General features: G+C 37.5%; 1 protein-coding gene across 11 annotated transcripts in view; it reads right to left on the bottom strand.

The window, feature by feature from the left end:
• PPP1R9A (protein phosphatase 1 regulatory subunit 9A) overlaps positions 1 to 16,770 on the bottom strand; it is a 329,127-nt gene that overhangs the window by 155,416 nt on the left and 156,941 nt on the right. For all 11 annotated transcript variants that reach the window (XM_042918086.1, XM_042918078.1, XM_042918070.1 and 8 more), the window contains one exon: positions 1,617 to 1,749. In XM_042918086.1, the coding sequence (XP_042774020.1) occupies positions 1,617 to 1,749 (133 nt within the window). The remainder of the gene's footprint in view (positions 1 to 1,616; positions 1,750 to 16,770) is intronic.

The raw sequence follows: 16,770 nt of genomic DNA, 5'->3' as shown, positions 1-16,770 counted from the left end.
TACATATTATATATTATATATTTAATATATATTATATTAAATATACAAATTAAATAATATATTATTTAATTTATATATTTATATTTAACATATATTTATATTTAGATTTATATATTTATATTTAATAATTATATATTAAATAAGTATTAAATAATATGTATTATTAAAATATAATATATAATATAATTATATTACATATACATATATATACATATATACATATGTGTATATATAAAAGAAAAAAAAAAGAAGATGAGGATTTAGCCACGCTTAAGCGTGGGATGTTTTTTAAGTCCTCTCACCGCTCATCAATTGGTTAGGCCCTTCCAAATAGGAGGCTCAGGTTTTTTTTGAGCTCAGGAAAACTTCTTCCTTGTTTTGTCTAATATATCTCGCATCCCCTTCTTTTCCCCTTCTGTCACCTACAATATGCATGTTGGGTCTCCTTCGTGATTTCTCATGGACCTTTTTCTATCATTTTAAGAATTAGTTTGGTTTATTTCTTCCACTTGACCTAGGCTACCAGTTTGAGTCTCAACAATACCATCTTTTCCTCTTCAATTCCTCCACTGAAATTTTTAATTTTAAAATCGTTTTTGGGGGTGCCTGGGTGGCTCAGTAGGTTAAGCAGCTGACTCTTGATTTTGACTCAGGTCATGATCTCACAGTTCGTGGGTTTAAGCCCCTCATCAGGCTCTGCACTGAAGTGTGAAGCCTGCTTGGGATTCTCTCTCTCCCTCTCTCATTCTCTCCCCCTCCCCTACTTGCTCTCTCTCTCAAAATAAATAAATAAACTAAAACAAAAATCGTTTTGGTTGTTGCTTTGCTTAAGAATGTCTTTTTTAAAGCCATACTTGATATCCTCATTTGGTTTTTCATTTGCTTCATTTTGTTATTCAAGCTGTCATCTGTTTGTTCTGCTTTTTTCCAAGACTCTCTGAGATATGCTATCTCCCTGTTCACTGGGTCCCCCTCCATTCCTGGGTGCCCATATTACACGAGGGTAGACATGGCAGTCTCTGGGGCCATGGGTCCTCACTTCCCACCGCAGGCAGGCTGGGTTTCCAAGAGGAGAAATTGGGAGGAAGCCCCTTGGCTCCCATTCTCCCTGCTCTCTCTTAGCCCTCTCCCTTCAGAGATAAGATTCCACTGCCTTCATTCCAAAATCCATACTCTGAAAGTCCAACACTCTCCCATCTACCACATTCAGAGTCCAACCATGACCGCTCTCCCTCCGTCAAGAACTCAAAAACAAAAACAAAACAACCACCCACCCCAAGCGCTCACATCCACCCACTCCCTCTGGACTCTCACCCTTTTAAGGGTACCAACCAAACATGAGGCCCTACCCACACCTCCCTACACTAGTCACCATTCCAGCCAACTAAAGCAGATGGGTTTCTGCTGGGAGTGGGAGGGAAGAAGGAGTCTACCAACTATACAGAGCTCTTCTCAACTACTTTTGAAATTTAATAAATAAATTAAATCTTCCATGAGAATTAAAACTTTATCCAACCCTTGGGGGTAGAAGGGCTACAGGTGAGGAAAATAAAGTCATTTCTGTATTATTAAAATAGCAATAAAATGACATTACAAACATTGTAGAGCTCATATACCTTTTTCTAGTTCCACTGGGAAAAGTTCCAGCTTTTCTACACGCTTTTCAAGTTCATACTCAGCAGAAGCAGCCACGGGGTCCACTTCATCGTTTCTCCTGTCATAGTCTTCATTGGAGTATGTGCTGAAAACCTGTAGTAAGAGGTCACAAGAAGATGGTAATCCAGAAAAGATGGCTTTCTTAATTTTTTTAAGAAACCCTGCTAAGTACTGAAAACCAGGTAAGTTAAAAGTTCTGTACAATGAGATGTTAAGAAAAGGAAAATTGAATTAGAATAAAAATAACTTACATTTTAAAATGTATATCATTCTACCACCTTTAATAATGTGGGAGGCAACAATAGCCACAGGATGTATTATCTGAATAGCAAAATTCATTGCTTTTTATAGAATCAGAGTATATCATATTAGCTGCAAGGCTCTGCTGGTTCCTGAAGAAACTATGGTGAAGGACCTTGAAGCTACCTAAGCAAATACCCACACCGAACCCGTTTCATGCTATGACCTATACAAGCACCGATGTTGTGGTACGTCACTACTATAATTATATTTCAATCACAGAATCACTGAAACCAACTTCTATTCCATACTGTGCTGAGCGAGGTTAAGCTCTCATTTTCATCTCTTATTTTACTTGAATGTACATCCAAATTAGATTCTCATTGAGCCTTTCAATGAAACAACTATCAAAATACTGCTCGAGAGCTGCAGAGAACTAGGATATTGCCAGCTCTTTCTTTCTCACCTAAATCATCTGAAAGATTACTAAATATGGTCTTCAGATGTAGCCATAAGAAACTTGATTGTCCTTATTTACTCTATTTGAAAAGTAACTGAAAATAGGTATACTATCCTTCACTTACTTCACTGAGGAATATCTAAAAGAAAGAAATGTATGTTCATCAATCTAATTAATATGTATTATAAAAACTGACATTTTCAATTAAATTTAATAATTATTAAGCATCTAAACTATACCTGAAAAAAACTCTGTAATGTCCCCAAAAGCTTAAAATCTAGGAGAAGGTTTTTTTTTAATAAATATACATAAAAAGTCATCATCAAAAAAGAAAGCAGAACAGAAGGTCAGTGATGAAAGAAATCAAGTATGTCACCTAGAAAGTTGGCCTTGCTGGTCCAGGTGTGTTTTACATTCACATTATTGGAAAACTGGCAACTCTTGTATGCTATATATGGTAACCTATAAACCAGAAATACATGTATATATAGAAGCAGATGCGTGGTTCCTATGGTCTAAATTTATCAAAATCATGCCATTTATAATATTTGTACCAGAATGAATACCGTTTTTCTTCCCGACTTTCAGCATGTTTTCATGGCCTCGTGCCACTCGTTTGGTCTCTACCACATTTCTCCACCATAATAAACATCACTGCATCAAAATGCATATTTCCAAACACAGGGTTTGTACCTTTTTTATTAATCTTTTCATAAACTATGCTTCCTATGCCCCTTCCACAGAACCCTCTAATCTTTTTCTTAAGTTGTCAGATTGATAACATTCTCTTAGACAGCCCTTTTGATCTTTCACTTCCCTCATAAGTTTTGGTAATTGCTTATTCACATTTTATGCATCCATCAACAATTTACTGAGTGCCAGCTCTATACCAAACACTGTGCTGGACCCTAGAGAACTCACAGGTTAGTGGGGACACAGAAATCAAAGTAAACAGCTATAATATAATGTGAAAAATGATGTAACAGAAGTTTATACCAAGTAATCTTTCTCATTTGCCTGAGAAAGGGAAGAATTTCATGAAAGGGAAAATATTTAAGTCGTTGAGTCTTTTCTTTAAATTTTTTTTAACGTTTATTCATTATTGAGAGACAGAGAGAGACAGAGCATGAGCGTGGGAGGGGCAGAGAGAGGAGGAGACACAGAATCTGAAGCAGGCTCCAGGTTCTGAGCTGTTAGCACAGAGCCCGATGCGGAGCTCGAACTCACAAACCACGAGATCATGACCTGAGCTGAAGTCAGACGCTTAACCGACTGAGACACCCAGGTGCCTTTAGGTTGAGTCTTAAAGAATAAACAAGGATTCATATATTCGAGTGTAGAAGATGTAGACTGTTTACTTCAAATATAAGATCCTAGACAAAATAATCCTTATCTATATCTATATTTTTAGAAACACAGAGAGTTGAGTGGACTACGATGGAACATGCTTAGGGCAGCAAACTTTAACAACACACAAAAAGTTACCTGGATCTGGAGCTTACATGTCCTGGAAACTACTGGCAGATATGACTGGAAATTATTCCATTAATGTTTGCTACTTCTCAAAATCTGCTAAAGATCCAAGAATATATATATGGTTGCAGAACTTGGATTTAAATGATATCCATTCTGAAACATGGCTCAATTTTGCTACCACATAGTAATTAAGTTAATAAGTAAGTGTGTGTGTGTGTGTGTGTGTGTGTGTGTGTGTGTGTGTGTGTAAAATATAAGTATGGGAGAACTGTTTCAAATAAATTAACACGTTCCTAACATTTTTCAGGATCCCAAAACACTCTGCTATCAACTGTTCTTCCTCAATCAAGCTGGTTTAAAAAGTTCATTTGGGGGTATCCTGAAACTAAATAAATAACTGTATGACTCCACATTGGAAAATGGTATTTTAAATAATTTTTGAGGCATCTAGCAATCCTATGACTATATCACTATTTCATTCTGTAGAAAAAAAATAATGTAAGACACTTTTCATCTTCAACTTACTCATAGTGTGGTAAATTATGTGGGTATATAGGAAAAACCTATAAACTGAAAAAGAAAAGCCAGAATTCATTACGTACAGATTAAGCTATCATTTACTTGAAGAATCCAAAAGATTTAACATAAACATGATTAGGACTAAAAAGAGTTCACTAAAGAAACATAATAAAAAATACACACACAAAAACACAAAAAATAATTTAGAAAATATAACAGAAAAGATCAGAAACTATAAAATACCAAGGAATTACTAATTATAAATGTGCAAGGATATCCTTCTCTATAAAATTTAACTGAAAAATATAAAAACCCTAAATATGTGTAATGGCATACTATATCCTGGATAAAATTCTTAATATTGCAAAGGCATCTACACTCCTAAATTACTATAAATGTTAGTTTGTCCCAACTTAATTTATGAATACAGAGCAGTCAAAATTAAAATCCCACTCACATTTTTCATGGAAAAACTAACAAGCTGCTTGAAAAGAAGAATAGGATGGAAACAGACCCTATGAGACATCGAACATACAATAAAACTTCATTTATTCAGGCAATGAAGTTTTGGCCCCAAGGTAGATCTATTTTTGTATTCTCTTCTGTTCTACTCCTCTACTTCTCTATTCAAATTAGTTAGGGTAATATATTCAATAAATAGTAGGGAAAGAATGAAATATCTATCTGATAAAAATCCTATTTCATATCAATAACAAAAGTAAAATTTAAAGTGGTTAAGAACAAAAAAAATTATAAACTATAAAAGGGCTAAAGAAAATATGGACAATGTTTAATTGACTAGATCCTCTTAGGATGTTGCTACAAAGCCACAGATCCTAGAAATCTTAAAAGAAATGAATAAACTATTTGATTAAAATTCAATGCTAAAAATTTCTAGACAACAAATATACCATAATGAAATTATAAGAAAAGTTAAATATTAGGAGGAAAGACTGCCAAATATCAAGATGAAATATGAATATGCATAATATACAAAGAGCTTTACCACCTCAAACAACTGCATGTATAAGTAGGGAAAATTTTAATTAGAATTCAACAAAGAAACATTAATGCTCAATAAATGACGTAAAGTCACTCAGCTTCACTAAAAATTAAGCAAACGTCAAGTACAACAAGGAAATACCAGGAATTTGCCCAAACGAATGGTTTAAAAAAAAAGACTGTGACGTCTACTGTTTGCGAGAATACAGGAAAAAGAATACTCTTGTAAAGTAGGGGGGGGATAAAAACATAATTTAAGAACAACTATCAAGATTTTAAATGTAAATCCTTTGACCTAATAATGCTACATCTATGTATTTAGAGAGATATTTGCAAATGTGTACAAAGATGTTCATGCAAGCAAGTTCATTACAGCACTATCTGTAATAGCCCAAAGGTGGAAATTGCCTAAATGCCCACTGATAAAGAAAATGTCTTACTGAATTATGATATATATGAATATGTAACTTTATACAAGGTTAAAAAGATCTCTGTTGACATGAAAGGCTCTGAAATACATGCTATTAAAACAAAAAAGCACACTGTATATATGTCTATCTATACCCACATTCATATCTTTATCTACATATATATATATATATATAGTCCCAATTGGTATGAGCCCAATTTTAATCTAATTTAAAGACTTCCTAAATTCTCTAGCTATGTAGCTCGTCTCAGTTTCCTTATTTACAAAATGGCTGTTATTATAAGTATACCTACCCCATAAAGTTATGAAAATGAAATGAGAAAATCCATGTAACCATGCCTGCTGGTCCAGTGTGGAGGAGGGAAAGCTTGCCCAGGGCAATGTAAGAGGTAACACTACGTCCCCAGATACCCACACTCATCTCACATTGTTGTTCATAACTACATTTTGAATATTTCATCCACGATGATACTTAATGTCCCTGAAACCAAAATCTACATAACTATTTGGATATTATTATACAGATTGGTCTGCCAAAATCCCTACCTAGGTCCAGAACAACGGCACTACCTCTACACAATGGCTCCTCACTTGCCTGGCTTTGTTTGCCTTGACCAGGAAAAACCTCAGAGATAAAAGGATGTTGACTTAGGTAAATACTTCCCCTTTCATCAATATGATCTTGATTCTTTCAATATTCTTAAAATGGTTCTATCATTTCTATTTATATTACCATAACTGCTTTGCAAAAATATGGATAGTCAAGTAATAATCAGAACCCAACTATGATTATTACTAGAATGCCAAAAACTCTAAAGGCTAATAGCACCTTGGGCCCTAATTTTCAATACCATCACTACATATATATACTGTATAGTTCTATATATATAGTTCACCACTATACATATTTAGTTCAGTCACCTTCATATTGTTCCTGTGTTATTTCACTGAGAAAAGCAAACAAAAGGATGTTTAAGTCTGACTTCTTGTTTCAGAGCCAACAAGTGATATTCTGTTCCTTCATCAAAGGAAACAAAACAAGACCCCATCCCTTGCTTTGCAGCAGACGCAGGCTTTTAGGGGTAACAAGTTCACAAATACAGTTAGCAATGACATTTCTGACCCAGTAACCCAAGGCTATAAAAAACAAATAAAGTTAAAATTAGCTTATTGTAAGATTTTAACTAAGATCATTCTTTTTCACATTTCTGGTGGTTTGAGCTACAGCACTTTTTCAAAAACAACAGCAACACTTTTTGAACAATAAGAAAAAAAATATTTCCTTATGACACATTTTCTCTAATCAATGCAGGTCAAAATAAATTCAGAATTTCATGTAAATATTGACTGGAAGGAATCTCCCGCAATGCTTCCACAAGGTCTCAGTTCCACCTGCTGTCTGGGTTCCGCTTCATCTTCCTGACACATCAAAGATGGAAAACGTTCCAGGTTCTAGCACACTGCGTTTCAGATGAGGGCTTGGCACAGCATGCTCCCAAGAATCAGCCAAGCATTCACATGCTTCCACAAACAGGCCCCACTTATCACCAGCTTCCTCAGCAGCACTCGAACTCACCTTCACATGATTTTAGCACCTCAGCGAAAGTGACTCTAAATAGAAGCTAAAAGAAAGCATGGAGCAGATAATCCACATATAAAAGTTTTGAAAACAAATTTGGTGACAAACCATCTACAGAAAGGAGCATCCTAATGGCTTTCGGGCAATATACAAACTCGGCTTTCCCTTTCTTCCCCCAGAAGGCAGTTCATTGATTTATGACAGTGAGAATTCTTGTTTCTTGACTGCCTAGTACATGCCAGAGTATGTTAGGTTTTTGTTGCAAAGTAATGTAAGCCAAACTGGAGTTCACAATTATCAGGTATTTGGAGGCAAACACCGGTAGTCTCCAAAGATTCTAAATAGGTGAGGGCTTTCTGCTGCACACAAATACATTAACGACCAGGAAGGTGAAAAAACAGACCAAGAGCTCTATCTTGTAAACACAGTAAAGTCCCAGGTTTCTGTTCTCAAGTTTCTCTGACAAGTAACCTGCATGAAGGTGTACTAAAGCAGCTGTGACAATACTCTACAGTGGGATAGAGTATTGTCTATCTAACCTTCTGTTAGGACCACTCAACAGAATCCTACATATCAGAAAATAGAGCCCCATGAGTACTGGCGTTAGGTGCTACTCCAAAAGCTGCCAGCTTGCTTGCCTTGCCCAAGTCAAAGTCCATTAACACAAAATATTTCTAAGGCCAATCCATATATTTTCAACATCATTCATTTCACTAATTACTTGTAACATCCTTAACATTAATAAATAACATTAATAAGCCTTCTTGTGTAGATTTAAAGTGCCCAAGTCTATAGAGTAGACTTCTCATTAGGGTTTTTCAAATACTAACTAATCCTAGGGTGAAGATTTGTGATCAGTATACCTGGAATGATAACTAAAGGCTGCTAAAACAAAGTTACACCCGTAAATATTGCAATGCATATGTTGAAGTAATTGCAAGTAAACTACAGACAGCATAAACTTAACACAAATTATCTTTAACCCTTGTACCAACTGATCCAGTAAACAAAGCAGGAAAGAGTAAGACAGTCCATACTTCTCCTATTTTTATATGAGAAATCTGAAGCTCAGAGAACAATATACGTGGTATACATAAGGATAATTAACGAAAAGTCTATAAGAACAAAAGGTGTATTTCACTAAATGTAAGCCAAGTGTTTTCATGGATAACTAAATAACAAGAAGTGAAGAAACAAGCATTCTCTACATAATGATATGTACAGAGTAGGCTAGCTCAAAAGGTGACACAAAGAACCCTATATTTGTCAGGGTTCCCCAGACAAACAGAACCAACAGGATGTGTGTGTGTGTCTAGGTGTGTATGTGTGTGTGTGTGTATGATATATGGTATCATATACATATAATATTTGTATTTGTGTTAAACTAGATTTATTTTAAGGAATTGGCTCACCCAATTATAGAGGCTCACAAGTCCAAAATCTTCAGGGTAAGGCAGCAGGCTCGAGAACCAGGGTAAAGTTGATGCTGTAGTTCAAGTGTGAAGGCAGCTCACTGGCAAAAGTACCTCTTCCTCAGAGGAAGTCAGTGTCTCACTATTCAGGCCTTCAACTGGTTGGATGAAGCCCATTCACCAATGGGCCTGGACTGCCCAATCTAGAGGGCAATTTGCTTTACTCAACACACATAATAATTGAAATGTTAATCCCATTCAAAAACACCCTCACAGAGACAATAGAATGTTTGACCCAGATATCTAGGCACTGTGACCCAGTCAAGTTGACACATAAAATTAACCATCACAAAGCCTTTAAAACAGAAAACTCTCTGGCTCCCAAACTAGTCTTTTGATATCTGATAAGACAATCATATATTGATAATGTTTTTTTATATCTCTTGTAGTGTTGTAAATCTTCATATCCCTAGACATAGTCATAGAATGTGTATAAAACCCATGATAAAATCAAATATACATTTCTCTATCATCAGTGGCACCAAAAACTTCATACTTAGAGATAATCAACAACCAAATATGGAGGATGTTAACTCTTTAAATTTAGAATAGCTATGGCTGACTCTTTGGAAAGATAAAGCTATATATAAGAAGATCTTTAATAAAATATTTCAAAATAGATAGAGTTTTATTAAGGCTACATATACTCAAATTATCAATGAAACAAAAAGACTATAAGGTCCCATATTTCTCCACTTTGAGAAAAGAGAACTGAATTATAATTAGTATCATTTATCTGCAAATATGTACTGTTTAAGTACTTGAAAAGTTTTAATATCTCCTTGCAAAGACAGTTTATACTATTGAAGTAATCAGAGAGAAATTCTGTCATAAATAAATATAAATTTAGCTCATTCTAAATCTGGACAAACTCTAAGACAATGAAGCCCAAATTAGTGTGTTTTTCCAGTCAACAGCTTAACAGAAAACTCGGTGACTCCACTGATGTTCATGTTTTTCACAGTATTTTCCAAATTATTATAAACAATTAAACATATCCATGAGAAATTAGCAATGTTCTCTTTCAGCTCAGCCAGACTTAGTTTAAATTGGAGACATATGTTTTACAAACTGACAACTGGTGGCCAGCATGACATAAATTGGTAGCCTTGGTCTAGTTCCCACTGGACAGGTGTCTTCATCACGGAAAAACTGAACTAATTAGCACCAACTGGCACCTTTTTTGGGGGCAATGGGGTAATCTCCTAAGATAAATAGCTGACTTCTCTCTCATTCACACAAGTTAACACTCTTGTACAGAAGCAACAAGATGAGTTAGTAAGTCAGGATATGTTCTAGCATTTGTCTTAGCAGTTGGTATTCGCTTCTTCTACCCTTACCAGTGCCAGCTCTGTTTCTCAAGGTCCATGGAAGGAGATTATTTTGAACTGTCTAAACAGGACAGCTAATGGAGGGGAGTACTAGAGTTTGTGTGGGTGGTGAGGTTAAAGGGGAGAAAAGGAGGAAGTTGGCTACACCAAAAGGGGTGTGAGGGCTTCTCTTGAGGCTAGCTGGGAAGCCAGGCTTTCCTAGGATATAGAAGTTCCCCAAGTATAAAAATTTACAACCCCCATGTGAAGCCCCCAAGGGTGACTGCACCTCTAAAAAAAGGGCTATGAGGTCTCATGAGAACTAAACACTAAGCCTGAAGGATTTGGGAACCTTGGGAAGAGCACCCCAGGCCCAAGATTTTGCCTGGAGACAGAGCATAAGGGCCTTTTAAGGCCCTGGAAGATCTCCTGGAAGATCATTAGAAGTAACAGTATGGGTTAAACATCTCTAATTCAAGGGGCGCCTGGGTGGCTCAGTCAGTTAAGTATCCAACTTTGGCTCAAGTCATGATCTCGCAGTTTGTGAGTTCGAGCCCCACAGTTGGGCTCTGTGCTGACAGCTCGGAGCCTGGAGCCACCTTCAGATTCTGTGTGTGTCTCTCTCTCCGTCCCTCCCCTGATTGTGTGCTCTCTCTCTCTCCAAAAAAAATTTTAATATTTCCAATTTAAACTAAAAGTCTGGCTCCTAACACATGGGTCTCTATAGAATTCCCAGAAACTGCATTTACCTAGATGATAGAAGAAGTTTCAAAAACACTGAGGAGGCTGACTTACCTAAGGCCAAACAAGTAGGTGAGAAATCTCAAAAAAGTTCACTTTAGTGTAGCAAAGGAAAGGAATGTGAGGTACAGCATCCTAGGGGTGGTGTATGAAAATTGATTTGTACTCCTTAGATAAAATGTGTTGAAGACCAGACTCCTCACACCAAATGTGATGGTCTTTGATGTGTCAACTTGACTAGGCTACAGCCCCCATTTATTTAATCAAATGCTAACCTAGATATCACGGTAAGGTATTCTGTAGATGTGATTAAAGTCCCAAATCAGTTGGCTTTGAGTTAGGGAGATTAATCTGGATGGGACTGATTCAATCAGTTGAAAGGTCTTAAGAGTAGAAATGAAGAAATTCTAAGAAAGCAATGCTGCATATAGACAGCACTTTCAGTCTGCTGCAGAGTTCTACCCTCCATCCTGTCTTGATGGCCGGCCCTACAGATTTCAGACTTGCATATCAACCCTTCTATTCACGTAAGTCAATTCCTGGCAATCATCCTTTAATATGTATCTCCTACTGGTTGAATTTCTCTCGTCGAACCCTGACTGAGACACCAAATACTTCAAGTCTTCATCACAAGGCAAAGTATGGTTATTTAGAGCAGTGGCTTCCAAAGTGTTGTGTCCTGCAGTTATTGTGAAATCAATCTAATGGGTTGTGAACAGCACTGAGAAAAGCTAAACAGAAAAGAAAGAAGAGAAAACATCAGTGTTCATTACAAGTAGAGTGTGCGTTATTATTTAACACTTTTAGTTTCAAATAAACACACCTACACACATGTGCGTGTGCCATGTCTTGATATAAAATGGTAATGATTCAGAGATCAAAGAAAAAGTACACTTTAAAAATAATTTTAAAAAATGGAATCGAGATACAGAATTCCCATATAATTCACATTCTATTCTAAAAGTCAAAACAGGTAATACAAACTTGCCAAACTACTGAGCTCGTGAATAATGACAACAGAAATAATTACCCTTCACACTTCTTTTCCTTTTGAGCCACTGATTACTTCAAATTCTTACCGAGGTCAGCACTGTGGTCAGTACTGGAGATACCTTATTCGCCTCAGACCTGTGACTATAAGCAGCCTAAGAGTGTAACAGAGAGATGACGCCGATACTATGGGAGCACATGCCACAGACATCTACACCTGCCTGGGGGAGAGGAGGAGAGGCAAGCATAAAGGATTTCAGAGAAAGCCTAAAAGCACACACTTCGGCCAGCTGCAGTTAGCATCAACAAATAACAAATGGAGGAGGGAAGGTGTGCAGAAGGTATTATGGCAGAAAGAGTACCAGGTACAAGGTAGGAATGAGAGAGAACAGAATTGTAGAACAGGATGTAATTGGATATGGCCAAGCTGGAGTGGAAAATGCCTGGTAAGAGATGGGACAAGAGTATGCAGGGAGAGCTTTGTAGCACATGGTCAGTTGTGTGAATAAAATCCACACGCTCCATCCCTGAAAGGGCATGGGAGTTTATGAAGAGGATTAATGGCAGCCAGAGCTGGAAGGAGAGAGATGAGCTAGAAGCTCTCTCTTCACCCCTTTGGGGGACTTAGAGGCAGGTGAGGCCCTGGAGGTACTGAGACTTTCCCCAAAGTGCCATTGCTGGTATGGCCGGTGGATCTTACAACGGAAGGAAGGCAGGGATATGGGCACACTGCCTTTGCAGAGTGACGGGGAAGCAAAAACAACAGAGGCTTCATCAGTCTCAGAAGGAACAAGAACTGAAGTTCCTCTACCAAGGTCAGCCGGGACACCAGAGGCACATGAGTGACAACAGCAATAAAAGACCTACCTTTGCCAAACAGATCATGCAAGGTAAAGGCCTATTTAAATCCTGCATTTAAATAGTGTGCTGGTCTCTGGAAGAGAGAATCCATTCTTGGGGTCTATCACCATATACTGGGGGTAAAATGATAAAAACAAAGGTGGTACAATTTTCTAAAACCTCAAACAGGTTCAAATGCTGATAGAGCTAAACAAACAAACAAACAAACAAACAAAAAACCTGTTTTAGCTAGCACCAACTGTTCTAGCACCATCTGAGACCTACAGGGCCAACTGAAATTTTTAATTTTTATAAAGGTCATGAGTAAAATATGCTTAATATTTACACTGCAATCTGGGGCCAGACATCACATGGTGGAAAAAGTGGAAAAACAAAACAACACTGAAGTACAAACAACCAATTGTTAGGGAATGCATATATACACAAGGACACTGATGATACGGTACAAGGCTGAGCTTGTAAACCTAAGACTAGATGAAAAAGGAACTTTATTATATTCTGGGCAGCTGTGATCCAATGCTGAAATTAATCCTGTTACCTCACAAAGCAGGAAAGACATTGCTTTCTTATAAACAAACTGTTCGTTGCATTTAGACTTCTCCAAGAACTGAAGTCAAATGTAATCTACTGATTCTGGATTGATGTTGAAAATGTCAACATACACTAAGTCGACAAATGGTATCTATCTCATGCTTTCCTTACAGACAAAATGTAAAGGACAGGAGTGACAGGAAACAAGACAATCAGTAATCTTTCTCAAAACACGGGGACAGTGCTGTCATATTGGTGTGTTTGAGGTGAAAGTTGCCATTGCTTCCATAGGAATCCTTTGCCATAGGATTCATGGTCAAATCTGGGGGTCACTAAGCCTTGAATCACACTAACTTTGACCTCATGAATCTTGTAATAGAAATGATGGCTGGGGCACCTGTGTGGCTCAGTTGATTGAGCTTCCGACTTTGGCTCAGGTCATGATCTCACGGTTTGTGGTTTCGAGTCCCACAACAGGCTCTGTGCTGACAGTTCAGCGATTGAAGCCTGCTTCGAATTCTGTGTCTCCCTCTCTCTCTGCTTTTCCCCTGCTCATGCTCTGTGTCTGTCTTTCGCTGTCTCTCAAAAATAAATATTAAAAAAAATTGTAATAATAAAAAAAAGAAATGATGGCATTGTATACACTGTGTTAACCACAATGGTTCTTAAATCAATTGTCTCCATAACCTCAAAACTGTCTATACAAAAAAAAAAAAAAAAAGAGGCCAGCAAAGTTAAGCAGTATTTTGTCAAAAATTGGTGAATGCCCTGTAGACAGAGAATAGGAATCACTGCTACCTGGGCTCCTGATTCCACACCGATAGTCCGCACTCCCGGACCAATCTGATGCCTTCACAGCACCTCACACTCAAAATGCCCCAAAGCAAAACTGTTGTGTCCTCTGTTCTCCACCTCCAGCCAGCAATCTCCCAAAAGCTGGACCCTTTTGGTCAGGTGGGCTTGAAAAAGCACTGGTCATTAATATATCTTTTTCTTCCTCTCCCCTAACCCCACACCCACTTGAAATTAGTCAAAAGCTCCTGTTGATTCTATTTTTTAAAGGATTCTTGTTCTCACTCCTTCCTATTCCATGACTGCTCAGATCCTTAATAATGAATTACCCTGTAATGTATTTACTGCATTCTGCTCTCCTATAAGTTCAGGTACCATTTCTCAAGTGTGATTCTAATAATGTCACCATGGGTCGGGAACAGACCTGGGAGAAAGGTTTGCAGTGGGGAACGGAAAGAGAGGGTGAATTAATGAGCGATTTTGCATTTCTTTTGCCTCCCAAAGTCCTCCACTCCCTCAAGAATAAAGTTCAAATGTTTTAGGGGCGCCTGGGTGGCGCAGTCGGTTAAGCGTCCGACTTCAGCCAGGTCACGATCTCGCGGTCTGTGAGTTCGAGCCCCGCGTCAGGCTCTGGGCTGATGGCTCGGAGCCTGGAGCCTGTTTCCGATTCTGTGTCTCCCTCTCTCTCTGCCCCTCCCCTGTTCATGCTCTGTCTCTCTCTGTCCCAAAAATAAATAAAAAACGTTGAAAAAAAAAAAAAAAAAAAAAAAAAAAAAAAAAAAAAGTTCAAATGTTTTAGAAAGACATCAAAATTCTCCAAGACCTGACTCCAGCCTACATGGCCAGCCTTTACCTGCCCTACTTCCTTTCACTCACCTTATCGTGCAAAACTTGTTAAGTTACTATCTTGTTATATGTTTGCAAAGCATTCTTTCATCTATTTTGGGTCTCTCCTAGAGAGTTTATCACATTCTGTTATATACTGTATTTATCTGTGACCACATTTTCTATTCAAATAAACTCCTTAGAGGTGGTATAGGCTTGTCCATCTTCCTGTAACCAACTGGTTTTGGTTTTGTTCTTTTGGTTTTTATCCAGCTTTACTGAGATATAATTAACAAAATAAAGATTGCATCTATTTAACATGATATTTTGAGGTATGCATACACTGTGAAACCTTTATCAGAATCAATATCATCTACTGTTAACAGTAAAATGTCTTTTATAATGTCAGTGATCTATATGTGGATAATAGCTTAAATCGTAACTGCTTTGGAGCCAAAGAGAAGTGACCTTCAAAAGACAAAGGGAGTCCCAATCATAAAAAGCTTTAAAATAAGACAACTACAAAATAAACAAGACTTCACATATGCACAGTTTGGGATGTTCTTTGGTGGTCATCCATTAGCTGAATAAACCTGTTACAATACCCAGTTATTAGCATTATCGTTTGCAAGGCTACTTTCTAGAAGAGATGATGTAATGAAATGGTCTTCATGATTACTTACGTCAGGGATCACGTATTGTGGAAGAACGAGTATTTATTATTAAAATTAATTGTATATCTTATTGTAGATAATACAAGAAAATACCACTACCCTCCTTTTCTAAAGGTCAGTTAGCTCCTGGCAAGAAGTTTTATAATGCTCCCTTTTTGGTCAGTGTAGTGTGACTGACAAAAGAAGTCATTTGGTAGAACTGACACTTTTTTAATGTATTCCAAAATGCTAATATAAAAAGTTTATTGGTAGGAATAGGGTAGTCAAGGGTAATTGGCTTTACTGGTTATGAAAATGTATCATTTGAGAGATATAATAATGTCTAATATTGAGTTCTCTGGTTGAAATGAGGGGCCGGCAGGTGGTTAAAGTGTGTGGATTTAAATATGTAAATATATAAAAGTGGTTTGCTCCCCTTGTAGCCCTGAGTGCAGCATCTGTCTCTAAATGATAAGGGGTCAGTTAAGGCCCTAATGCTGCACACCTGCGGCAGATTTGCTGAATAAATTCCAGCAGTCACTTTCACAGTTCTGCCTTTTGGCCACGGTGGTCTATCCATGAGAGGCTGCATCTGCTGGTGCCTGTCCTCTCCCAAGCCAAGAAAACACAAACCATCCAGTGTTAGAACTCAAGGCTGCCGAAACCTGTCCCCACATCTTCTCCACCTGCCACACTGGCCCCAGGGAAGGTAAATGTGTATGTCATGTGTCCTAAATTTGATATATTCAAACTGCTGTTTGCCTCTTGTGAGTCAACCTGATGTAGACAAAAGTTGTATTAGAGAATGAGCTGAATTAGAGATTTGCACCTCTCCCTTTCACTTTGGAAGAAACAAACAAAAATGCATGCTGTTCCACTGCTGGCTCTCTCACTGTATACATATCATAAATGTCTATCAATGAGCCTGCTATCATAGGAATTAAGAAGATTTCAACAGCGTCCATTAGATGAACCATGAGACGAACCAACCCACTCTGTTAATAAGCAAACATCAGACTGAGGTGGGCCTTTTCCTTCAATTTCACTCAAAAATACCTAAAAAGAAAATGACACGTAGGTGATAAGAAGGAGATAAGATGAGGATAACTGTAGCTACCACTGAGGGACTCTTCTGAGTTAAGGGTCTCATTTCAATCCAATAATGTTTCTACTTTGCAGATCAGTGGACTTCAAGCTCACAAATGACAGTCTGCCCAAAGACACATGGAAAAT

Source organism: Panthera leo, chromosome A2, assembly GCF_018350215.1.
Source record: "Panthera leo isolate Ple1 chromosome A2, P.leo_Ple1_pat1.1, whole genome shotgun sequence".
NCBI classification, from domain to species: Eukaryota; Metazoa; Chordata; class Mammalia; order Carnivora; family Felidae; genus Panthera; species Panthera leo.
This window is presented reverse-complemented; position numbering and strand designations above follow the sequence as displayed.